The sequence below is a fragment of the Ostrinia nubilalis genome, chromosome 29 (assembly GCF_963855985.1).
Source record: "Ostrinia nubilalis chromosome 29, ilOstNubi1.1, whole genome shotgun sequence".
In the NCBI taxonomy this organism is placed as follows: Eukaryota; Metazoa; Arthropoda; class Insecta; order Lepidoptera; family Crambidae; genus Ostrinia; species Ostrinia nubilalis.
The window spans coordinates 239320-265134 of record NC_087116.1 but is presented as its reverse complement, the minus strand read 5'-3'; the positions used below and the strand labels follow the sequence as shown (position 1 = coordinate 265134).

The 25815-nt window shown below is 39.3% G+C and overlaps 1 protein-coding gene and 2 long non-coding RNA genes across 4 annotated transcripts in view; 2 read left to right on the top strand and 1 right to left on the bottom strand.

Moving 5' to 3' along the window:
• Positions 1-25815, bottom strand: part of LOC135085706 (uncharacterized) — a 463562-nt gene that overhangs the window by 297138 nt on the left and 140609 nt on the right. Inside the window, exon 1 of one of the 2 annotated variants that reach the window (XR_010260189.1) lies at positions 16388-16397. The exons of the other annotated variant lie outside the window; for it this stretch is intronic. This is a non-coding gene — a long non-coding RNA (uncharacterized LOC135085706). Of the gene's footprint in view, positions 1-16387; positions 16398-25815 lie in introns of those variants that run through there. 2 annotated transcript variants of the gene reach the window in all.
• The window catches only part of LOC135085700 (uncharacterized), a 45871-nt gene continuing 20152 nt past the window's right edge, over positions 97-25815 (top strand). The window contains exons 1-6 of the mRNA XM_063980514.1: positions 97-399; positions 2955-3717; positions 8898-9950; positions 22021-22123; positions 22722-22880; positions 24463-24593. Coding sequence (XP_063836584.1) covers positions 3088-3717; positions 8898-9950; positions 22021-22123; positions 22722-22880; positions 24463-24593 — 2076 coding nt within the window. The 5' untranslated portion in view covers positions 97-399; positions 2955-3087. The remainder of the gene's footprint in view (positions 400-2954; positions 3718-8897; positions 9951-22020; positions 22124-22721; positions 22881-24462; positions 24594-25815) is intronic.
• On the top strand, positions 12830-19389 carry LOC135085708 (uncharacterized). Its single transcript, XR_010260191.1, has 3 exons — positions 12830-13004; positions 13540-13617; positions 18455-19389. It is a non-coding gene; the product is annotated as an uncharacterized LOC135085708 (long non-coding RNA).

The window sequence follows — 25815 nt, the reverse complement described above, 5'->3', positions numbered from 1 at the left end:
CAAAAATCCAATCACAGATTTAGGGATCCTTTGAGAATTTCGAATATCAACTTTAATCCAACGCAGGAAGGGTTACATTCTTTATAGAATTCCAGTTAGTAAGACATTTTATCGTTTGAGTAGGAAGTGGCATAAAAATAGGATTGCCAACAAAATGCGTGACGTCACTGCAATGGAGCTATGGAGACCCGAACTTCTAAAGTTACAATCTACACAGTCGAACAAATAATTTTCCAAACGCAAAACGAACCGTTTTAATAAGTTCAAGCCTTTTAAAGTGTATAAGCAGTGTCCTTCGCGAGTGATATTTAAGTTACAACTACGACTTTTGATCCATGTTCTACTATTGTGATATTTAGCTGTCGAATGAATATCTTGGTTACCAGTTTTTAAATATTTGTGAGTATTTCAGCTGCTTAAACGATCGATTTAATAAAACACGTCGTGGCCCACGTGATTGTAAAAATTAAATTAGTGCTCATTATAACTTTACGTTCGTACCTATCATGTAACTAAAAATAAACCGTGAGTATTTTCGGCTGTATTTGATGATTTTGCGAGAGTCAGGCCTGGTGAGTGCGAGAAAGTGATTACTGCGCGGTATTGTGCCCCAAACAAATTGGCCTTGAAGCTGAAATCAATTTTTTCAGCAGTATCATGTTACGGTGTTAAATTCGGGTCTAACTCGCGTGAAAAAGTGCGAAAAGAATCGTGAGTTTTTCAATTTCAACATTTTTTATCGTGCAAAAAGAATGAACAAAGAAATCAATTGGATTCTTCTGCAGAATGTGTGACCTTGACTCCATCTGTCGTACCAGGGCCCTGCCTGTCAGACAGCTTATTAGAAACATTTTGTCCAAAAAATCCAATTGGTTCAATTTTTACACATTTCAAACGTAAATCTAATGATTATCAGTGAATTTTTTAACAAATCAACATACCTACCAGAAAACCAGTTTGTGAAAGCCTCCAAAATTTTGCCAAAAAAAAATCAAAACATAACCTAAAAAGTGATTTTTTTTTCTTTAGGTCAAGGTTCTTTGAATCATAAAGCCTAATTATTGCTCATTACTGCTGGACAAGACCGTTCATTGTGGAAAACCTTGGGGGAGGCCTTTGTCCAGCAGTGGACGTCATTTGGCTGAAAAGAAAGAAAGAAGAAATTGCTCATTAAATTTTCAAATGCTGGTTCTCAGTGTGCAAAAAAAGTAGGTCAGTGCTCAGAATTCCTAAGAATTAATTAAAGTTAATTAACTAAAATGTGAGTTAACTCCTCGTCATCATCAAGTGATCATATACATTCTGTATTAGTAAACATTAAAATTAAGTATTCTTGAAACGTGATGTATAATATTTATTCCTTAGTCTTGCTCCAACTTTTGTTCGACTTAAAAAATCCCTTTCAATATGTTCATTTATTTATTTTATTAAATAAATCAAGGTATTTAGTTGTGCTGTGTAAGGTAACGACTTTAAAATTTAACTAAAAGTTGTTCTGTAGTTTTACAAACATAATAATAACAAACATCCATACATTCTTAGTACCGACCTACTTATAGAACCTTTAGCATTCATAATATTTGAAAGAAAGAAAGAAAGTAAAAATATTTATAGGAAGATTTCCCAAAAACTTTTCGAATCTTAAGCTAAAGTTGCAACTTACTGTAACTATAAAAATAAAGGATTTGTAATAGTTAATGTAATGTAAGTGATCCAGGGTTTAAAAAGTTCTTTGAGTAATTTTTTTTAAATACTTATATTTGTTAGCCATCACTAAGTTTGTGTCAATTTTTTAAATTTTAGACATTATGAAACAATAATAAATATTTAAGCCCTTGCATTGAGTGCTGTGATCATTAGCATTATTAAAATCTATGCCCTATTTTTAACATCCTATTTTTAATATTGGAGAAACATTTATTATATTGGCATTGATTAAAATTACAAATAATAATTTCATAATACCTACATACGTACTTAAGTCAAGAATTAATACAGCTTTGAAAGCAAAAAATTAAGAAACAAAAAAAAAGAAGACTCGAACTTATTTTTTGTCATCTGCCAGTTCTTTGACTTTTGGTCCCTGAAAGGTCTTTTTAATGTACGTAATTCCATTACGTAGCGAACGACCTTGCCCGCGTGCGTAATTCATAGTGTTAATTTTTGTGTGCACAGCTTATGTTAACGGTGGTTCATACGTTCAATATGTTAATATTAATGTTTTTAAGCGGAACGTCTGGCTACAGGCAAAGTCATCGCGATTATTGGCTCTAGGAAATTTCCTGCTGTGCGTATTTACTATGGTTGTAAAATCATTGGGTCTGATTCATTAGAAATCAATAATTGATCGCAAAATAAGTGTCAAATTTTTGTTTTTCCCCCTTTATGCGATTCAAACCATAGTCTGTTTATTTTGCGCCTTTTCCTCTTACTGGCAGACACACTTTGAACCGCGTATGACCTTTCGGATGATTGATGATGAAGAATTTAAATAAATATTTATGTTCAAAACTGCCATAAAATTCGTCTAAGTATTCAAAAACTTTACTTTACGCCAGGCCATTTTAACCGCACTCACATGTCCCATAGAGCTTCTCCTGCCAGTCCTTCAGGACCCAAAAAAGTCGCCCATCTCTATCAGATTTTTATTTATTACCTCAAATACAATTAACAAAAGATCTTATAGGTAAATGTAAAAGCACAGAATAGGCACAGCTATAAATATGTCGTCAAGTATTAATTTACGCCTTAAAGAATTAGTATTAGGGCACAAAATAGAAAGAATTATTCAGCGCATTAGATGAGCATCAATCAATTAACGTCCGAATGTCGTAGACATGAGGTGCATATATCACTGATCCTAACTGACATTTATGTCCGCAATTTATCTGCCTGACCTAAAATACGCACTATTCCAACAGCATACGGTCTATATCATAACTCTTTTGTTCCAGAACTGTTTCCACCGAGGGGAAAATGCATAGAAACCAGCCGCCGTCCATAACCGCTACCTATTATAGCTAGAGCTAAGGCAAACTATGTGATATACACATAGGTTTAAGGTGTAAGTGTATAGAAATAGCCAAAATGCCTGTCGTCTCGCCTTCCCGGTTCACTTCTACCTCCTCCAGCTTGTCTGGGTCCCATCGACTAACGTTTACGTCCTCATCGAGTTTAGAGAAGCCATACTTCAGAACGAGCAGTGGTTCTTACGTGTCATCAACTTTGCGGAGCACATACGGTGATAAGACTTCGGAGTTCCGATCGAGATACTCAGATGTCGACGGCAAAAGAGAAAGGAAGACTTCCCTCGTGGAATATTCCAGGAACTCCCGTGCTCCCAGTGTGACGGATTCAGACAGTGGTATATCAAGCCGGTATCGCTCCGAGCGTTCAGAATCTAGATCCCGCGATATTTCGACGACAAGAAGCGAAAGCGGGAAGCCGAGCGAACCTTCCAGAAACAAGCGAAGCGTAATCAGTTCTGCTGCGCTAGCGATGTCGCAAGCGGATTTCTACAACAAGTACTCTCCAGCGAACTACGTGCCCTTAACTCAGAGGATCAAAGAACAGCAACAGCAGCAGCAACAGAATCAGAACAGCTATGGGGAGATATCGAGGTCTAAGTCCATATCGAATGACATCGGGAGGCCTCCAGCTGCCGATCCCAAGACCGCCAGGCGGGCAAGGAACTCCACGGCCGCTACTATTGCTGAGGTAATTATGAACTTTATTACTAAGGGTGTACGACGTAAAGATCTTTGGCGTAGACCAAATTTGTGACTCTTAAAAGTAAGCTGACTTACTTCAAAGATTATGAGACCCTGGTTAATGTCTAGTTCTTGAAGCAGTTCGGTGAATATCGTTAGACTTCTTCAAAAGATTGTGAACTTTGTGTGTGAAGAGTAAGGTTTAAGTAATTGAAAGATTTGGATAGGCAGACTTGGTGTTGAACATATAGAACAATGAAGAAAATACCTTCACATTTTAACTTTATTTCGTTAATATTACGATTCAAAACCTACATTGAAGATGTTAGTAACTGCATCGGACTTTTTCAAGATATTTTTTTCTCATTATTTTGTAAATGTCATAAGGTCAATGACCTGTTGCAAATTCGAAGTCATTGAACTTTTAGCAATCAGCTGTAATTTTTTCTAGTTGTTTATAGTCCGTTTCTTTTGTTTTGAAGATATGCCAATATTTTTGATGATTTTTTTTGAACTTTATTTTCTTGCTAAAGATCTTAACGTCTGAGCACCCATTATAGGTATTTGTTATCATGATTTGGATGTCTGCGAAATTAAAAAGGTAAAAAACTAACTTGTTTTCTTGAGTTTGATGTGTTTTAAACGTCATTTCGACCTTTAGACATTTTGACAGCTCGTCATGCCGTCTCTGTCCATCTTATTGGTTAGACAGAGACAGCGTACAGTTGTACAGTCGACTACAAAAATATGTTTGCGGTGAAAGTGGTTTAAAAATATTGTTCCATAGAGAGTGTGTTTTGGAGCACTTTGACAGTAAATATGATTATTGAGGTTGACTGTACCTGTCAAAATTACGTTTAGTTGTTCATGTTTCATAATCAAATTATTGAAGTGACTACAATAAATCATCAATGATGTGTTTATTCATAGTTTGATCATCGTAGATATTTTAGTATTTCACACACAAAACGTGTACAGTATTAAGAATGCCTAGTGCCCGTTTTCACCATCAATCCCTAATTTTTAAGTGACCCCTATGGTAGCTCATAATAGTCATAATACAGGAATTTTGTTTTCATAAGGGTCACTTAAAAATTTGGTTTGATGGTGAAAACGGGCATAAGGATCGTATTTTTAAGCAATGCTCAAGTGCGAACTTTTTCAATTTTGAGATTGGTCTCTACTCAACCAATCACTCAAACTGAATCTGAAGATTGAGGATTGTTTATTAATGCGACCCTTTATTTCTTATTTTTAACTGGTTTTTGAATCACATTGGAACTATTTTTTTGGAAGTTACTGAAGACATCTTGATAGAAACTAACCAGATACGTTGTAGTGTATATGTACTTTAAGGGAAACCTACAGCTAGCTTAGGCAATAATAGTTTTCTACTAAGGCTTCAGACTTCAAGCTAGGTATAGAGTTATATCCAACGATGTTTTGTCACGTGTCTTCTAAAACATAGAAAATATACAGACTGTTCTGTTTTTCGGAAAAGCAGGTTGGACCGAGTGTAATTGTAGGTAATGTGGAACATTAATAACCGAACTGGAAACGATTACGAGTAATGTGATTTGACACTATGTTAATTGACCCACTCGGGAATCGAACCCAGAACTTTTAACTAGAACCTCCACTGCAGAAGCTTGACCCTGTAATATACCAGAAGCAAATGCAGGATCAGCCCTGCACTCCCCACACTGGCCAGACGGGTATTTGTTGAATAAGAATAAGAAAAACTTTATTTGACACAAAAGAAAACAAAAAACAGAACAAAGGGACTTAAAACTATACACGCATATTTTGTGCCAAAAAGGCTCAGCATTAATCGAGCCACGCGTGCCCCGACGCTGGTTTTCAGCGTTGCTTAGTCGCCTCTTAGGACCTTTACCAGATCGTCGATCCACCTAGTGGGGGGCCTGCCCACACTACGTCTTCCCGCCCGTGATCACCACTCGAGAACTTTTTTGAAGGTCGCGGAAATCCTTGGGGGATGCCTTTGTCCAGCATTGGACGTCATTTGGCTGAAACGAACGGCCGTTTCTAACGAGGAGTGGGAGTAGTCATATCATATGTTTAGCGAAGAACAGGGGAGGTACTACTCCCCTGAAGCCAGTCGTCGCTTGCTCAGACCAACAGAGCGAGCCACAGTCTGGGGCGGAGCCGCGAAAGAATGTCTAGGCCGTCTAGCTCGGACAATAACTCGCAGCTCCGTCCCAAAGACTTCGGGAGGACACCGTCAGGTTTTAGTGAGTAGGCCCTGCCTATCTGGCAGAGAGAGCCTCACATAACCCACTGGTTCCCCCGGGCCAGTGGGTATGCAATTTCATGCATTTCCTGACGAAAAAAAAAGTCATATCATACTGTATTAAAACTTAACATTTTGCATTTGCACAGACTAGACGAATGTCATGGCCCACTGCTCCCATTCGATGATGATGGGCAAACCGAAATAGACTCTGATGACTCAGACCTATAGGTGGATGTCATCTTTTATAAATATTTGGACAACCAGGTAGTCTCTAAAAGATAATTGCGCATATTTTTTACTTGGCACACTGCACTTAATAGTGCATGAGTCGCTTATGTTTATTTTGGACACAAGCTATCATTGATGATTTTTCATACAGTCATGTATTACATAAATAATCCTTGGGCATTTCACACTGCGCCATCTAGTCCCAAATTAAGCAAAGCATAATATAGGTACTAAAATGGATGTAAACATAATTATACGTCACTTTTACACATACATATGTAATATAATATAATATATAAATCTTTGGACAATTTCACACAGCGCCAGCTAGCCCCAAAGTAAGCAACTCAATGCTTGTGTTATGGATGCTAGCTTAACGGATATACTACTTATATACTTTTTTTTTTATTAAATACATACATATTATACATATTTACACCCAGACCCGTCACAGAAATTAAAATTCATCATTTCAATTTCTGCCCGGCCGGGAATCGAACCCGGGACCTCTCGGCATAGAAGTCCGTTCTGAGTTCTGAACCACTACACCAAACGGCCGACATATGTATATGCTAACAGCTAGAGACTGGAATTCACTGCCTGTTGTATTTCCCGAGCATTATAATCTGGGCATCTTCAAGACGAGAGTGAATAGGCAATAGGCACTTGTAGGGCCATCCTAGATCTCACTTAACATCAAATGTGATTGCTCTCAAATACTTACTTTGTGCTGCATAAAAGAGTAAAAAGTTGTACTGTGTGGGAATCGAACCCGCGATCTCTGACACAGAAGTATCTGTTTAAAGACACCTCGGTTGCAACAGTCTTACCGTATTAGGTACACAATTGTTTGTAATGTGTTAAACACTTAGTAATCGCTAATCTGTTTGACCTCGAATCTCATAATCAGCTCAAGTGGGCCATGGTAAAGTTTTAAGAGAAAACCGTTTCTAAGTCCGGCACTACCATCATAATTTCAGCCACAGGACGTCCACTGCTGAACATAGGCCTCCCCCAATGGTTTCCACATCGCCCGGTTGATAGCGGCCTGCATCCAGCGCCTTTCTACCTTTATGAGGTCGTCGGTCTAGTTTGTGGGTGGACGTCCCACGCTGCTCCCGCTCCCATTCGGCACTTTACCCAAATAGAAAAGTTTGCCTATAGAGATGGCGATGGATGACGATTTGGTGAAGGTCGAAATACCTGGCTGGATGCGTGCAGCGCAAGACCGCTCTTTGTGGAAATCCTTTGTCCAGGATGTCATTTGGCTGAAACGAAATAGAAATTGCATATGATACTATTCCCACCACTCGCTCCCACCACTGCAAGTCTTCTGTAGCTAGCTTAGGTCGCGCTTCTTCATTGAAGATCAAATTAGGTACCTTAATTGAAATTGAAATTTTAGCTAGTAGTAGTGGTACTCAAGGACTCAGAATTTCTAAAATTTTAGCCTATTAATTGAAAGGAAAGACACCACTAAAATGTTACGCCAAAGTATTTCGTACCAAGGACTATGAATATACGAGCATGACGCAGATATCCGTGACAAACTATCATTATTGCGACCCTTCTTAGGGAACCAAACTATTTAAATAGATGCATTTGTAGGGTATTCGTAAATCACGAAGTTTATGGTAGTTCTGGCTTTTGCGTTGTAGTTATCTATGGTTGAATATAGAGCTACTTGTATGGTGAGATACTTCTGATTAATTTCGATGCGCGTGAAAAACAGTTTAACTTTCCCCCGGGACAAACTTGGCCTTCACTGGTTGGGTTTTATTGGCGATCAAGCTGTAGATCCTGGCTACACAGGAGTTGCAGCGGTGGGAACGAGAGGTGGGAATATTCCCGTTCTATGGTGATAGTACCTTTGAGGTCACAATCCTAATGTCAGACTATTATTAGACGTCGTAGGTGTCTGAAAATTGCTAATAGACCTGATGGCCATATATTCTTACCTGCAATTCGGGTTACTCCGAAAAACGTTATCCAAAGTTTCAGTGTTGCCATCCCTCTCACGCAAAGCGAGATGCCAGCATGAGCGACAGTGACATACCTATAGAACCGAAACTGCATAAACAGCGTTTTGTTGTCCTGTTAAGTCTAGCCAAGTTTCTATCAAGATGTCTGCAAACTTTTGATGATCAGTTACTCTTTTCAAATATTTAACGAAAAAAAATACATCAAAATTGTCTATTTTGTGACAAATGACAATCGAACACATCATCTCTTTTGTTATCTACTTCCACCACATCAACTAATTAATGTACATCCGAACGAGACTTGAAAGTCTACTAAAATTTCGCAGGCACACAAAATGTGTGCGTGTGTGTGTGTATGTTCAATAACAATAGCACTACTTGGCCAGCTTCATCGTACCTCTTGACAGGCAGACCCTCGGCACCATAAGAGACTGCTTTTCACGAGGTTACCGCATAGTAGACATAGTAAATTTGTATAAAACTCTACACTGTGTCTTAATTTTTAATATCTTTAACAGAAAATTTAGTATAATTGAAAATTATGCAGAGTTAAACCTTAAAAGTAACGAAGATAAAGCTGATAACGCCTTGGATGAAGTTGATAAAGATTCAGACACAGCTAGAGCACGTTGAGAAGTTGAACTAACACACAACCACAAGCCACAGTATTTTCATTTTAAATATCATTGAACCGAAAGAAATAAGCGTTTCATTCAACACCAGAGACCCGAAGGAAGAAGATCGTATAAGGAAAGCTCACCTAGCTTCAGCAAAAGGAACTCTATGTCCAATGGCGCTAAGGATAACAATGGGAATGAAGTGCCATCTGTATCTGAGACAAGGAAGAGATTCGATAAGATGACTGTGACTAAACTTCCAGCGAATGAACCGAGGCTTTCGCCCAAGACGTCAGTAGAGCAATACCTGAGCCAGTTGAAGGACTGCGAAAACGGAACGGTGGGGTACACGAAACTGCCAAAAGACGACAAAATAGTCCCCGTACATTTGCCGTACGCCGAGAAAAACGGGTTGAATCACAGATGGGAAGTAGGATCATCGTCATCTAGGTCCAATTCTAACTCAGACTTGTCCATTAGCAAAACCATTTCAGAACCGGTGTCTTTAGCCAAGCCGGTCGTAGATAAAAACTCTATGTCGACGTCACTAACTTCCAAATTGCCTTCCGATCGCCTTGCCAGTATTAAAAGTCAATTAGATCCTAATAACCCCATAGGGAAAATTCTAGAGAAATCCACTGTTATACACGTAGAGAATGGAGACGATTACAAAAAGAAAAGTAGTCCAGATGTGCTAAGTAAGAAGGAGTCTTTGAAAAACGATATAGAGAAGCAAGTGAAGGCTCCGAAACACACTTCTAATTTCGCTTCGTTCATACAGATATCTCAGCCTATAGCGTCTAGCACATCGCCGAAGAGGAACGATAGTGAGGAAAAGGATGGTCTGAGTGAAACAGGAAGATCGAGAGTGAAGCTCAAGTATATAGATTCAGAACAAGACGACAGATTAGTTCTAGACAATGATATCGAATCACCGAGCGGGACAGGATTCGAAAACAAAACATTTGAGCATGAAAACTTTTTGAAGAAACGTACAGAAAAATCAGAAGAAGACAAAGAGGCTACGGAAGATGGTGTCAAGTCTATGGAGACGAGTACTGAGAGTACGTTCAGTGAGCCCACAGAAGATTCCAGTCCAGAAACGCCGTCTGCTAGAAAGAAGATTCTAGACTCGAAAGACTATGAAGATATCAAAGCTGTAAGTACTCATATTTTGTCAGTTAAACTTTTTAAGGGCTTGACGATTATTTATGAAGTCTTCTTACTGGTGCGTACTGATTTATTATTATTTTTGGTCTATTTCTATTGCAATATAATCACCAAGCACTTAAAAGGTTTCAGCACCCCATTTTTAGAATAGTGGCTATTTGATTGCACCTTTACTCAAAACACTTAAAAATTGCCTGATTTGATGATGATTCCTTATATTTAACTTATTTTCCGTTGTTTTTATCAATTTGAAAACCATCTAATGAACCAATAGATGTTGAATTCTAGATCTTTGATTGATATAGCCATCAAAATTGTTACAATCTACTCCATAGTATGTTCAGTAGATGGTTTTCTAAACAGGTTTTTAGTATTAACTTCGTCAACTTATTTCTGCATACGTAGAATTCCCCCTTTCTTCTTTGTGTAGTTAGTAATCGGCGAATTTTTCCGCGTGACCAAATAGATTTTCTGCAAATTAAAATTATGTTAAAGGGATGAATGCTGTTAAAACTGTATGAGTTGTATGACCGATTGTAAATAGAGATGCTTTGAAAGTTTAATGTTGATTGCCTGTATAATTTTGGGTGAGTTATGGAATAGAAATGTGCGGATGTGTCAATAATTTATGGATTGTATACGGTGATAATATTAATTTGATAAAATGAATTCTTCTAAGCACAATAACCAAAGCGCCTGCTTCTATGACTAATACATGAATACTCGCGAGATTCGAATCTACTACCTTTGTAATGTTTGTAGTAGTCCAGATTTCCCGACGGTTAAACACCATACCGCTGTGTAAGTGATAAAGTCAATTTACTTTCTTATGAAGGTTATTTTAACGGCTGTCACAACAAGTTCTCAACTCTGGTATCAGACTTGCGCTTGACTTAGTTGAATCTCTGACTCAGCTTAAAACCACGGAATTACGTCCCTTTTCCTTTAACACCTCAACCGTTATGGCTAGCTTGCAGAGTGTATGGAAAATCCTCTATTAGCCTACATATTTAGTCGTCCTGCAGTTTGCAGTTGTGGCTAAATCATCATCATCAACAGCTCTTTACAGTTCACTGCTGGACTATGAGCCTCTTCCACTATAATGGAGGGTTTTTTGCCATAAACCCCACGCTTAGCAGGCGGGTTGGAGATCGCAGTTAAAAAGATTGATGTTTTTCAGAGAGCGCTACTGCCCGTTCTCTGTTTGATGTGTAGTCCCTAAGTCGTCTCTTACGACACCCGCGGGAAGAGTAGGGGTTGGTGACAAATGTATTCTACTCTGCCGTCACTACACGTCCTGACTGAATAATCTAACCTGAGTGACTAAATGTCCCTTTTCGCAAGTTTCAAGCCACAAATTCTTTGAATTGTCCCAAAAAGAGAACTCTTGCAAATTCACAAAAATCTTGCACGTCGTTACACGCAGGTTAAAATAAAAGTGCGAGTTCATTGGCATTCAGTAATGAGGGCATCTATTTATACGTATGTACGTTATTTAGTCTTACGGCTGACAGTCTTAACATGACTAATGTTCGTAAAAGAGAGCAAGACAATGCCCCGGATGGTTATAGGGATCCTGAAGATGAGGGGACCGTAGCTCTGGAAGTAGAGGCTGTTATGGATCTAATTGTAGACGTAACAGAGTAGGTAGTAAGCTTCTCACTGGTTATAAAATGTATACCAGCAGATTTTATTTAATTCTGTTCACCGTAGTAAAAGTTTTTCATATTCAAGAATAAACTATGTGTATTATGGGTCAAATTACATGTGGAAAGAATATTGACCAAATTCTTTAGTTTTTTCCAAAATTATTCCGAGATAAATCAGTGCCTTTCTGAGTTTAAAGTTATTATTATCAGACAGATGAACAGTGAAATGACCCATCCTATATGCCAGTTATTCTGAACTTTAAAATATCAAAATATTATACTTACGAAACGCATAGATAGATGAAAAGTTTGTGTTTTGTCAAGAAGTACCCCTAAATTCTTACCTGTACGAGTATAATGTTATTACCCCATTTTAAGGGAAGTCCAAGGTATCTCATGAAAAGTATGAAATAAAAACCAGTTCAACGCACCGGTTACCCGGAAAGAATCAGTATTGTTTTAGGCGATCAGCCAACGAATGTTCCGCCAGGCGATGCCAATGTTCGATCTCCATTTCAACTAATAACTAAAAGTTGTTATCTTCTGTAATTGTTTAGTTATTTGTAGTTTCTACTTCCTCACTCTTTAAAATGTCACCTCATCACCTGTCTCGGTTGGGATTTAGTCTGCCTAAACTATTGTATACCATTCAAACGAGCGAACGTAAATTCAAGTTGTTTTGGCTTAACTATTAAGCTAGGTATAGATAAGAAATTGGCTGTGTTAGTGCAATACTCTTTACTCTATTCTTTTTATTAGTCTAAATCAAACATACAAGTTGATATTAGAATCCGTCGGATTTTTCTTTATCACGTGAATATTCTGCGTTTTTCTCTTTAATTTTAAATTTATCTATCGTTAGTTTTTCCAGTAAATATCATAGGTGGTGTCGCAAGGTTCAATACTGAGCCCACTTTTCCTCCAACTGTTTTGTCTAAAGAGTTTGCTGGGATATATCGCTTCTCTGATATTGCATCACGGTGACCTTAATCTATATTAACCGTGTTTCTCTGTCATGGACTCCAGCATCTGGAGTCCAGATTCATCCTGGAGATAATGTTTTTCCTAACTTGCCTAAAGTACTGTATTTTTAAAATAGAAATGAGAAATTAAATGTGAAAAAGTCATTTCGCCTAGACAATGCACGCAGACGCGTCGCGCCCTCCTTTCGATAGAGTAATCTAAAAATACCCCGCATGAAATGTAACGTATCTAAAATAACACGCATATTCTCATAGCGGTCGGACGGCAAAGTTTTTTGGAACCACGTGCTGCGAAATTCGGAAAAGCGGCGGCCATTTTGACCGGAAAGCGCGGGACTTTTGACAGATCGCCAGTGGCACGTCAGTTTTGGCGCGAAGATTTATCTATGGTCGTTTTAATCATCTAAAGAGGTAAACGTTTTTAGTGTGTGCTGTAATTATTATCGGCCAGCGTTGTCGTGTGCATAAATGAAACTGAAAGTAGTTTTAGCTAGCTTAAAATAGCCGAACTCTTCATTGGTCACTAGCTGACCTTTCGAGATTTTTATAGCGCGTCAACTGTCTATTTCATTTAAATAATTCAATGATGTATTTCTGTCTGCGAAATATTTATGATGTCATAAAGTCTTACAGTAACCTTGGTTAATATTTTGAGTTTGCATTAAAATTGCATAACTTTTTGGGTCATTTTATTTATAGTACCTAACTGAAAGCCACTATCTTCTGATTATGCGAATAATTAACTAAAAATAAGTTATTACCTAAAATAAATAAAAAGTCTGTGTTTTCCATAAAGGAACAAGAAAAGAGTTCAAATACAAATTTAGTCTATGCCACAACTTCGCTGGCCGTTAATCCGTTGACATTTGAAATTTGAAAATCGGAACGTCAAACCTGACGGTTGGCCATTTGGAAATATTTTTTGCAAACTTTATAACGTTTCTAGTCGTGGTTTATTCAAATATAAGTGTGAGATTGTGATTTTCTGGGAAAGTTGGTTGTGTTCAAAATAATTCAGTATTTGGTTCGTATACGTTTTTATTTTCTTTTGCGAGAGCGATTTCGTTGGGATGAAACTTATACCGAGTGTCAAGGTCAACGTATACCCTCCTATACCACAGTTTTTGGTAATTTTGATAATTAATTTTTGGAACTAATTTATAGAGATTTCCACTATTTTAATGTTTACCTGAAGACCTCTGAACTTCGACGACTACTGCTTTGATCTGTATGTAACTATGTTTATTTTTTATTTATTTATTTATATTTATTGCACATAAACACTGTACAGTGGCGTACTTAATGCCGGGTGGCATTATCTACCAGTCAACCACCGGTCAGGCTGAGAAAGTAAGTTTATATCGGTTTACTACATGTCCCTACGATTGTACAGGCTTTGGATTTTTAAATAGGCTGAACTGTTCCCTATTTACTTAGAAACTCCGTTTCTAACTCGGTTTCCGTCATACAATAATAAACTCTAGTTAACCTTCACATTGAGTACATTTCCGCGCACACACCTCAATCGTGGACCAAGCGAAGGCTATGCGGGTAGTTTACAATCTTTCATTGCCCTTTTGAGGCAATCACTTTTTCTAGAAAAAATTACAGAAATTTTCAAAATCACAAAAATATTTTTATGGCAATGTTTCCAAAACGAAACCATAATATGACTCGCACGGTCAAATAAAATAACTATCAGATTTGTATAGTGCCAAGCTTATTGCACTGTACCGCACCCTTATTTAAATCGTTAAAAATATTACTTTCTTTTTTTAAATAACTAAATATTATTGTAATAAAAATGCATAAACTTGAATTTTGAAGTGACGAAATCTTTCGACCTTCTAAAATAAATACAATCGTGCGTCATCTAAGATAGCTTATCTAATACCAGATGATATCAATGGCTACAAGATAATACACTCTATGTTACATCACGTCCAGTAATGTAGATTTTTTATTTGAACACTGAATTCTTTTGGGCAAAAAAAAAAATTTTTTAGCACAATGACGGCTGTAAAATTTAAAAAATTATGATTGAAACATGCACAACATGTGTAGTGACCAAAATAATAATGGAAATTGTCAAATATAAAAGAAAAATAGTGATAAAAAAGATAGTGTAAAATATCTGTGCACAGACGAAGTGAAGTGTGCGCGTTAAAAAGTGGTATTGAGACAAATTAGTCGTTCAAATAATGATATAATAAGTTAGCGGCCCGCGAATGACAGTGTTGCGAATCTGTGGTAACGTTCAAGTGTCGGAGTGTAGCAAAAAAAATAGAAAAAATGTAAAAAAATGATATTAAATGAAAAGTGATGTTATGAAAGTGTAGCAACTGCGTGGGAGGCCATTTCTGCTGTGTCAAAAAAAAAAGACAGTCGGTATTATAGCAATACGTCTGATAGTGAAAATGTACATAGATTTTATAATTGTATTACGAAAAAGTTTGTTTTCAGACATTTTGCGCGTAGCATATAGCCTGTGCGCATTTTTGAAAATGTCAACAAATTTAGCCGACCTGTATCATAGCAATACGGATAAATTTTTTTTTCACCTTTTCGTATTGCTGCCATGATTACCAAAAACCTGTTTTCAGACACTTTAAGTGTATCAAGAAGTTGTATGATAGAGAAGGTGCTACACTTAATTTGTCTGATATAAATTTTTTGCACATGTGGACAACTTATTTTATCATGTCCAACAATTTTCAGACATATTGCTATGATACCGATCGGTAAAATTTGTTAACATTTTCAAAACGGTCTCAAAATTTAATGCGTTCACATTTCCGTCTGAAAATTGTTTTGTTCGCATCAAATAACCAAAATTTACTAATAAAAAAGATTTTCAGACGTATTGCTATGAGACATTTTTTTTGTCTCATTTTTATTTTTTTTTAAGTGATTTTACGGGTTTGCGCTACACCACTAACGTCTGAAAATAATGTTTCCGGTATCTCAGAACTATCATTCAACTACAGTCTGCAAATCAGACATATTGCTATGATGCAGTTCGGTAAAATTCTTTGACAATTTTGAAAATTCGGTCAGATCAAACGCTACGCGGAAAATGTCTGATATTGGTATTTTCGAGTTCAGGATAATCGTATCTATCGATTTGATGCGGTTTTGGCCGTATTGCTATGAGACAAAAATTTTGGTCGTGGGCTCTCGTACTACTACATTTGCTGTGTAATTTTTAAATTCAAAAACAAATGTAACTTTTTTGGATATTGTTTGCTTGAAGACATATTATGCATCGGGGTAATTGTAACTATTGTTAGAATTTGTGAGAAAAAATATTAAATATTATTCCAATAAACATTAAATTGCGTAATTCTTAGTCAAAAAGTCGGCAAAAAAAACTTAATATCACGCGTGCAAAAGACTGAAAGTGCTTGACGCAAAAAGGACCTTGGTGATCAGATCTCAAAGTCCATTTCCAATGATACATAGAGACGTTATGCAGATGAGAAGAAGGAGTCTGACGTCGACATCAGTGTTCTGTGTGAGCTTACATTATGGCGCGTTTGGGACGTACAGCAACGTCAGATTACTTGTAAGTTTCATTTGAAAGCTAATTTTATTTTGATTTTTACTGCTTAAAACACGGGGCACAAGATAAAAAAAAATTAACCATTATAAGTTTGTCTAAATTGACACTATCCCATACAATTAGGTTCTAAACTACTAACCGTTACTCCTAAGCAGACAATAAATAAAATACTAAATCCCACCAAAAACATTTTCATGTAAAATTGTGAAGTATCGCCAAGACGAGTACCTACATATTGATTTGCTCGTTTTGCCTCCTGTCCCATAAAAAAATTGATTACACTCTTGCAAAAATTTTGATGTTCTCCTTAAGTTATTATTTCTTTCTTCTTTCTTTCTAAGTCTTATCATAGCGTAGTGTTCTGCGTTAATCCTTCTCTTAAGTTCTCTACAAACCCTACATTTTAGTCAAAGTGACTGCCGTTTCGTAAGAGTTACGTAGATAGACACTCCTATTTCGATTGGCTTAATTCAATAACTGGGCATTTATTTTGTTGTGCCAGAACTTGATCTAAACTCAACATTCAATTGATTGATGTCGTGCCTTGAGTGCTCAAGCAATTGCACTCAGGAGGATTTGATGAGTGCTGCTGACAACGCCACTCTTGTGGCGGAGTTTTGGGCTGACACTGTGTAGGTTTGTTGTCGACACCAAAAGAAGAAGATTCAATGAGGGTTTTCGCCATTGAAAAATCCGCCAGATGGAGGTCCAAATGCTGCAAGATTGGTGGATTTTGACATATCTGTCAATGTCATGTCAAAAATAACCAATCATGCAGCATTTGGACCTCGCGTCTACGTATTGCCATCTGGCGGATTTTTCAATTGCGAAAACCCTCATTGACCATGGTCAATAAATAAAACCCATATAAATAAAACCCATTACAATGCCATGGCATTGTAATGGGTTTTATTTATATGGGGCTTAAACCCATGGTGCGGATGGATGTATCTCCATTAATGCTGGATCTCGCAAATCTGGATTGCCGGGAGCGACCCCAAATAGTGACATAGATAGACACTCCTGTGTGCTTAATTTTGTGCGAATAGGAATGCTTGTAACAAACAATATCTCAATACTTCTTACCAATCGACCGTGGCATTACAATGGGTTTTATTTACGTATATGGGACTTAAACCCATGGTGCGGAAGTATGTCAGTACATCGCTGACCTTAGCTATGTGGACCGCGCGTCATCGAACCATTCTATTGTCTGTACCAGTTATTTTTATGGCACCATCTCTATGGTTCAAGGGCGCGAACTGGTAGCATAGTGGAGAAATGTGCGGTAGAGCCATTGGATGAAAGATAGGGTTGTCTGGTTCAATAAAAAGAGTTAACACTTCAACCACACCGACGCGTGCAGATCGCCATCGCCGGCGCGATCATATGGCGATCAAAGGCTAATGACAGGTCGCGCGACCTGAAGCTTAACAGGTTAAAACACTTGAAAAAATATCTTACCTCTATTTTTCTATTGTCTGTGGTAAAAATGACATTATTAGGTTTGTTCCTCTCTTCTAATGGTCATGTTTCTCGATTACCAGTTAATTCTTACGTCTCCTTTTCAGGATTTTTTAACTTTTTTTTGTTGTAATAGGAAATCTTAGATTTAATGTCAATTCTGTGAGTTAAGGCTGAGTTGCACCACCTAACTATGACCGTGACTTTGACGATAACCGGTGTTTTTGTATGGAGTTTGACAGATGTTTGACGTTTGTTAAAGTTAAAGTAAGATGGTGCAACCCAGCCTTAAAGTAGATAAACCAAGATAATCTACTATTACTATTAGAAGTTGACTCTATATCCTTTTAAAACCATTTTCACTGATCATATCTTATTCATGCCAAGCATTACGAAGAGTGACAGAGGCAAATACAATTATTTTGCGGAATGTATAACGAGCTTCAAGCAATGAAATAGCCCGACCCGTTGTGCATTCTGAATGGACTATACGTAGTAAATATGACGTTATTGTCATAACTGAGATAGATATAGTAGTCCCAGTCGTTCAAATCTACTTATTTATTAATTCTGTGTCATACTTCCGTGTTCTGGCATCAGCCGTTGTAGTTCCTACTCATTCTTCATCCACTGCGGTATTATGTACACCGATTGTGAAATTTGGCAAAGCTACCTGGCGTTACATCGCCGCACTACAACTAACTATCAGTATCGGTGATATCCCAACGAAATTGGTCTCTCGACATGTCATTTTCCGCGGATATAACCTGACCGCGCCCGCGTTTTAACTGTCACTTTGACACGACCAACTTTTTCAAAATGGCCGCCGTTTCAGAAGAAAAATAAAGTGGAAATCTCTGTGACCTTGCCAGTATCATATCCGGGCTTTGCCCTGTGTACGAGTCATCTATTTATACCATAGACTAAACCTTCGGGGCATGCCTCGTGCTAAGTGGTTTGATTGACAATCGAAAGTGATATGCTACAATGTGAAGAGAAAGTGAAAATATCTGTGTGGAAATTGTGCCGTCTAAAGAAACCGTGACTGTGTTCTGAAATACTTTTTGGGGTTCATTATCAGTTTTCAAATTAGTTTCGATCCATTTATCTTCAATTCAAAAGTTCCTCAATCTTTCGAATCCCAGTGCCGAAGTTCTAAATCGACTTTCCTCAAAAATAAAACTGTTAATTGAAATAACTAAAAATAACTGGACGTTGTGTTGCAAATTGTTGTCATAAATAAACGAAACATTTAGAAAGAACTCTGCTTTGATTAAAACTGTGCTGCAAAAACATTTAAAACCTTAACTTAAAAGTAAACATAAATTGAAATCATAAAAAACACTTCAAGATTATTCAAGGTTTGGGTGCTAATACGAACTTACCATAAACGAAGACTTTACGGTGTTTATAGACTTAGCCAGAAACCACAAGAGTATCCCTCAAATCACAGCAGAACTTACACCCAAACCACTCAAGCAGTCTACAAAAGAACAAAAAACTTAAAAGATTGGATCTGCCGCGCGGCTTCCGCCAGATACCCATCACCGCCGCATGCTAACGTACTACGAGGCGCTGATCATCCTAGCATGCGTGACGACGAGTATCCTCGCCCTACGGCATGAGGTGTGGGTGTCGTCGGTGCTTCGAGCCGCGTCCGCGGAGCGTCGCGCCAGGCCATGCGCGCCCGTCGCAGCCCCGGATCCCGCTCGTCGGGCAGAGGACGTATGGCGTCAACACGTATCAGGTTTAATATTGATACAATCATTATCAAACGATTCAATGTTGATAGACCAGTAATCAACGCCATCTATAGTCCAGTGATTCTAGTAGCCTAGCTAGTAGAATGAATAAGTATTAAACATTATTGACATTTTAAGTTATCTAGATGATTTGTTGTGTTTACCAAAGATGAAGAAAAACATACGACTTGATTTAATTTAGAAACGGTTAATATTGTAGTTTAGTTTAAGTTTGTAACTACATTAAACTCAGATGGTACTTTTAAAGTTAATTAATATTATTACTATTGATATACATAAACTACATAATAAACTGAATTGTCTGAATTCTGAACGTAAACAATATTTTTAAACAAACCCTTTATCCAATCCATAATGTTGACGTGTAGAGCGCGCGGCGCATCGCACCGCAGCTAGCCGCCGCTCGTCGCGCGTCGTCGTGTCGGGCCGCGAGCACAGCCGATGGGCGGTGGACTTCGCCGCGGCGACGCTAGCGCGAATGGTAGCGAACGGTTGCGAATAGTCGTGTGAGGTGGTTTCTTGAAGTTTTTTACTAACAATAAGATTTAAGTTGAAGCGAACTGTGAATGAAAATAATGTTTCATTTATTAGATTTGCCCCTTTTCAATAATAAGTTTCTATTGTCCATAGCAATGACCACAAAATCGGTTGATTCCTACCGAACTTATATGTTACTTCACTGCCTTTTAATTGATTTCGTAATGTAAGGCCCAGAACAGACGGTGAAACGCAACTACAACGAAACTGCAACTGCTAGTTACTTTTGAGTTGCATCTAAGTTTCTGCCATAGCGTCCGTTGTGAGACCAAACATGACGCGACCAGTTTGAAACTTTCAGTTTCAGTTTCATTCATCAGAATCATCACAAAGTTGCAGTTTCGTTGCAGTTGCGTTTCACCGTCTGTTCTGGGCCTAAGACTGATGAATGATGATGAAGTATGAAGTGATAATGAGAATATCTAATGTGTAAGTGTATGCTTTCATTTGTGTGTGATTTAGAAGAGAGATCTTAGTTATAAAGAGATGAGTGTGTGAGAAGAATATTGGGAATGTGGTTTTCTTAATAGTTTTTCTTTTATTTTAGTTTTTGTCTTCCCCATTTTGTATTCTCGTCACGTTATTAGAATGTTTTCTAGATGTGTTAATACTAATTTTATTAAGATCTAGTTTAGTTTCCCAAAAAGGTGAGTACGGTCTTTAAAAAGTTGTAATTCCTTTGTAAATATATTTTAGAATCTTTTGTCTTGTTTTGTATAGTAGTTACTGCATGAGTTTTATTAATTTATTATTCTTTTTTTTTTATTAAGTTTGATTAAGAATGCTTTTACAAAACTGCACTATATTGTAGCGTTACAAACACATTTTGAAATAAAATATACACGGCAGCACATCAACTGCAAAAGCGGCTCTTATTTCGCAAGAAACAAGGTCGGTTTTACGGTCAATATGTCACGTTTGATGTGCAGTTGTATCCCCATAGTTCCTCTCAAGCTTACGGCACGGTCATAGATCAAATTACATCACATTAAACGCACACAATGACAAGGTTTCTTTATACTTTGTTTATTATCGTCTTTTTTTTTTCAAACATAAAAAATGCACCGTAAGCTTATCTGTAGCTATAGTCTGGTCTGCCAAGCTACCCATCCTTATCACTCGCGCGTAATTATATTGCTGTCGCGACTGTGCGACGGACGCCCGCAGTGAGTGCGCGAGCGCGACAGCAACATAATTACGCGCGAGCGATAAGGATGGGTAGCTTGGGGTCATTGGACAAAATTCTACGTGCTCACAGACCGGACTTTACCTTTTTAAGATGACCTGCCATTGTTTACCTGAAAGTAGTAGCCATTTTGAAACTGCACCGTGACATAATGAGATTATGTCACTCTATGTTAATGGGTTTTATTGTGGGTGTTAGGTCTATGACCGTACCACAGCTTGAGGCATATACTGGTGTCCATTGATTACGTGAATCTAAAATAAGTTACAAAACCTTATTGAATGGAAACTCACTTCCGTCTTCGTTCATCTTCACTTTCCATCAAGTGAGATGCAAGCCTTAGCCTGTACTATAGCACTTAATCAAAATAAGGAGGGTGCTTTTATGAAGTCCTACTATATTTTTACATTCTTAACAATTCTCTTTAAATACTTGGTGGAGTCCCAACATATTTTAATTATTTCTGCAAATAAAACAGGGTCCATTTGGATCTTTAAACTTTTCGGCCCCTCGAAACCCATTGAATGTCTTGAATTCGAAACCCCTTAGATCCCTTGAACCCCTTGTAACCTCTTACCATCCCTTGGACCGGACCGGACCCCTTGAAAACAAACCCTTGTAATCACTCGACACCCCTTGTAAGCCCCTTGACACCCCTTGTAAGCCCCTTGACACCCCTTGTAAGCCCCTTGACACACCTTGTAAGCCCCTTGACACACCTTGTAAGCCCCTTTACACCCCTTGTAAGCCCCTTGACACCCCTTGTAAGCCCATTGACACCTCTTATAAGCCCCTCTACACCCCTTGGAAGCCCCTTGACACCCCTTGGACCGGACTTCAAATCAAACATATCACGTAATCAACGGACGCCACTACCCCCTAAGTCTCCACATACTGAGTCGTTACCCTGCGCAGGAGCTAGCGGGCGGCAAGAGTGGCCCCAGCGGGTTGCGTAGGAGCAGCGAGCGGTCCGACTCGGTGCCCGACGCGAGGGAGAAGACGTCCAGCCACACCAGCGGTGAGTGACACATCAATCATCATCATCATTTCAGCCATAGGACGTCCACTGCTGAACATAGGCCTCCCCCAATGATTTCCATGTTGACACATCAATCACTGAAGGATTCTCCACACTGAATGCGGTCTGCGGTCAAGTCAAAGTAATCATACATTATCATCATAATTTCAGCCACAGGACATCCACTGCTGAACATAGGCCTCCCCCAATGATTCCCATATCGCCGCCTGTATCCAGCTCCTTCCTGCTACCTTAATGCCATCATAAATTATGCAGGCTATATTTACTTTAACCTGACCGCAGTCTGCGTCGCAGTTTTGCACCGTCTCCAGCTCCACATAGGTTTTTATCTTCAAAACAGTCCCTTCATCGCCCACCCTCTCATCATCATCATTTCAGCCGTAGAACGTCCACTACTGAACATAGGCCTCCCCCAATGATTTCCACAATGGCCGGTTGGTGGCGGCCTGCTTCCAGCGCCTTCCCGCTACCTTTATGAGGTCGTCGGTCCACTTTGTGGGTGGACGTCCTTCGCTGCGCTTTCCGACCCTCTCACTACAGGAAATATACTTAGTTATAGTTTTTCTGTCTCTTCCAGGCTTGAACGGTCTCCGCAACATCGGCAACACGTGTTTCATGAACAGCGTGCTGCAATGCCTGTCCAACACGCGGCCGCTGCTGGAATACATGCTCGAAGACAAATACGCAGATGAGCTGAACACCACGCTGTCTTGCATGAAGGGCGCGCTCATGAAAGGTAGGCATTTTCCATGCAGGACCCTTTCTATAGGTACCAGAGCAGAAGGATTTGGTCTAAGCATACTTCCCACGCTGGCCAGAAGATTCTACTCTTCCGCAACCACTTGGCAAGTCGACCTCTGGCAATACTCTTAGTTGACAAAGACAGCTAAAAACTGTGCAGCTTTCTCGTCCTGTTCATGCAGAAGCAGAAAAGGTGCATAGAAGCAAAGATAGTCCAGGAGTACTTTAAGTTTGAGGGAGCTAGCATAAAACTGCAGGAAAAGAGCGTTCATGAAAGGTGAGTATATGCGTTTGTAAGAGTCATCTCAGTTTGAAGGAGACAACAGGAAACTGTGAAGATTTCCAAGTCCCTGACAATGTCCTGCATCAATTGAGCGCTCCTAAAAGGTGGACATACTCAAGGCTGAGTTTTCCAAGTCTGAAGAGAGTGAGTCCCTCAACCCTCTATTGGCCATTGGGAATCAGTAGCACTATCCCCCAGAGAGTTCTCTCATCTCACAGCGTGCTGCAATGCCTGTCCAACACGCGGCCGCTGCTGGAATACATGCTCGAAGACAAATACGCAGATGAGCTTAACACCACGCTGTCTTGCATGAAGGGCGCGCTCATGAAAGGTAAGAGTTTTTTAGGTTTGACGGAAATGGAGGCATCTATGGTCGGTTCTAAGGCTGGAAGACATCCAACATTTGACGGAGGTAGCTTAAAACAAGTTATAGAGTGATGGAGCTAGCTACAGGTTTTCCTGGATACTGCGTGGAAGTGTCCTCGTGAAAGAGCATCTGCTTTCTTAAGGCATGAAGGGCGCGCTCGTCTTCTAATGTTGGTACATTCCATCCAGACCATATCCTCTTGCCTGTAGTGAGGCAAAAGGATATTATAAAAAGGATATTATAAAGGATATTGTCTCCCCACGCAACATGGTCTTAACTCAAACGATGGCCAGGCGAATTCTACATTTCTGGAACTGGGACTGACAGTTTTCTTAGTTTGTGCTAAAACTATACAGATTTCCCGTTTTATTCATGTAGAAGCAAGAAAGACTCATAAAAGCCAAGGTTTGTTCGTAAGTCCAGGAGTACCTTAAAGCCGTACATAGCAAAAGACTGCAAGAGCACAACCCTCTCCTATTTACCAGAGTCAAATGGAGGATTTGGCCTACACTCTCCACGCTGGCCAAACGGGTAGCCCCACAATTGCCAGCCAAATATTCTTATATGTCCCTTGATCGTATTTTATCCCTATGAAGAATGGGTACTGATGAAAAATAGGTCCTTTTGTACTCTGCCGGACCCATACGACAAGTCTTGTGAGAAATCCTCTTACGCCCGTATTCGCAAACTGAGCTTTGTGATTGGTTCGTGTTACCCTGTGCGTCCACGCGCACTGTGAGACCTGTTGTAATGTTTGTGAATACGGGCGTAAGTCCAAGAGTCTTCTGGGGTTTGACGAAAAGGTTGGACATATGTGTTCAAGTTCGCCTCTAGAATCTCTCTTAGTTTTACAAAGGTAGCTAAAAACTTCAGTTTTCCTGTTCAAGTGTTGAAAACCAATTTTTATTATCCAATCATCTGTTCCAGCGTTCGGCAGCGTGATCAAGGAGCTGTGGCGTACCGGCGAGTGCGATTCCGTCGTCAACACGACTACCCTCAAGTCGCAAGTGCAAAGATTCGCGCCGCGGTTCATGGGCTACAGCCAGCAGGATGCTCAGGTGATTATCATCATCATCATCATATAGTCAACACAGGGCGAGTGTAACTTTTGTGAACATCACCAAGCTGAAGTCGCAGCCACAGCCTGGAGGCCACAGGTGATCACCAACTTCATCATCATCATTTTCAGGCGTAGGACGTCCACTGCTGAACATTGGTTTCCCCCTATGATTTACATATTGCCCGGTTGATACCAGCCTGCATCCAGCGCCTTCCTGCTTTACATTTATGAGGTCGTCAGTCTACCTTGTGGCTGGATCCCATGCTGCGTTTTCCAGTACGTGGCCTCCACTCCAGAACCCTTGCTCCTTCGGCCATCAGTTCTATGTACGTCATCATCATTAATAGTCATCACCGGTGATCAAGTGCAAAGATTCGCGCCGCGGTTCATGGGCTACAGCCAGCAGGATGCTCAGGTGATCATTAGCTTCATCATCATCATCATCATCACCATTATTATTAATAGTCAACACGACTACCCTCAAGTCGCAAGTGCAGAGATTCGCGCCGCGGTTCATGGGCTACAGCCAGCAGGATGCTCAGGTGATCATCATCATCATCATCATCATATAGTTAATACAGGGCGAGTGTGACTTTTGTGAACACCACCAAGCTGAAGTCGCAGCCACAGCCAGGATGGCACCACTCTGAAGTCTCAAGTGCATCTATAACCAGCAGGACGCATTGGTGATCACCAGCTTCATCCTCATCATCATCATCGCCATCACCATATTTGACACCATCACCTTAGTGTATTGTAGTTTATAGCCAAAAATGCAGCTAGTCACCGTTGGTATATCCCGAATGTGACTCTAATTCGCTCATGCGGTCGTGTCAAGTTCAGTAACTGCATTTCGACGTTAGATCATCATCATCATTTCAGCCACAGGACGTCGACTGCTGGACAAACGCCTCTCCCAATGATTTCCATATTGCCCGGTTGGTACTAGGCTGCATCCAGCGCCTTCCTGCTTTACATTTATGAGGTCGTCAGTCTACCTTGTGGCTGGATCCCATGCTGCGTTTTCCAGTACGTGGCCTCCACTCCAGAACCTTTGCTCCTTCGGCCATCAGTTCTATGTACGTCATCATCATTAATAGTCATCACCGGTGATCAAGTGCAGAGATTCGCGCCGCGGTTCATGGGCTACAGCCAGCAGGATGCTCAGGTGATCATTAGCTTCATCATCATCATCATCATCACCATTATTATTAATAGTC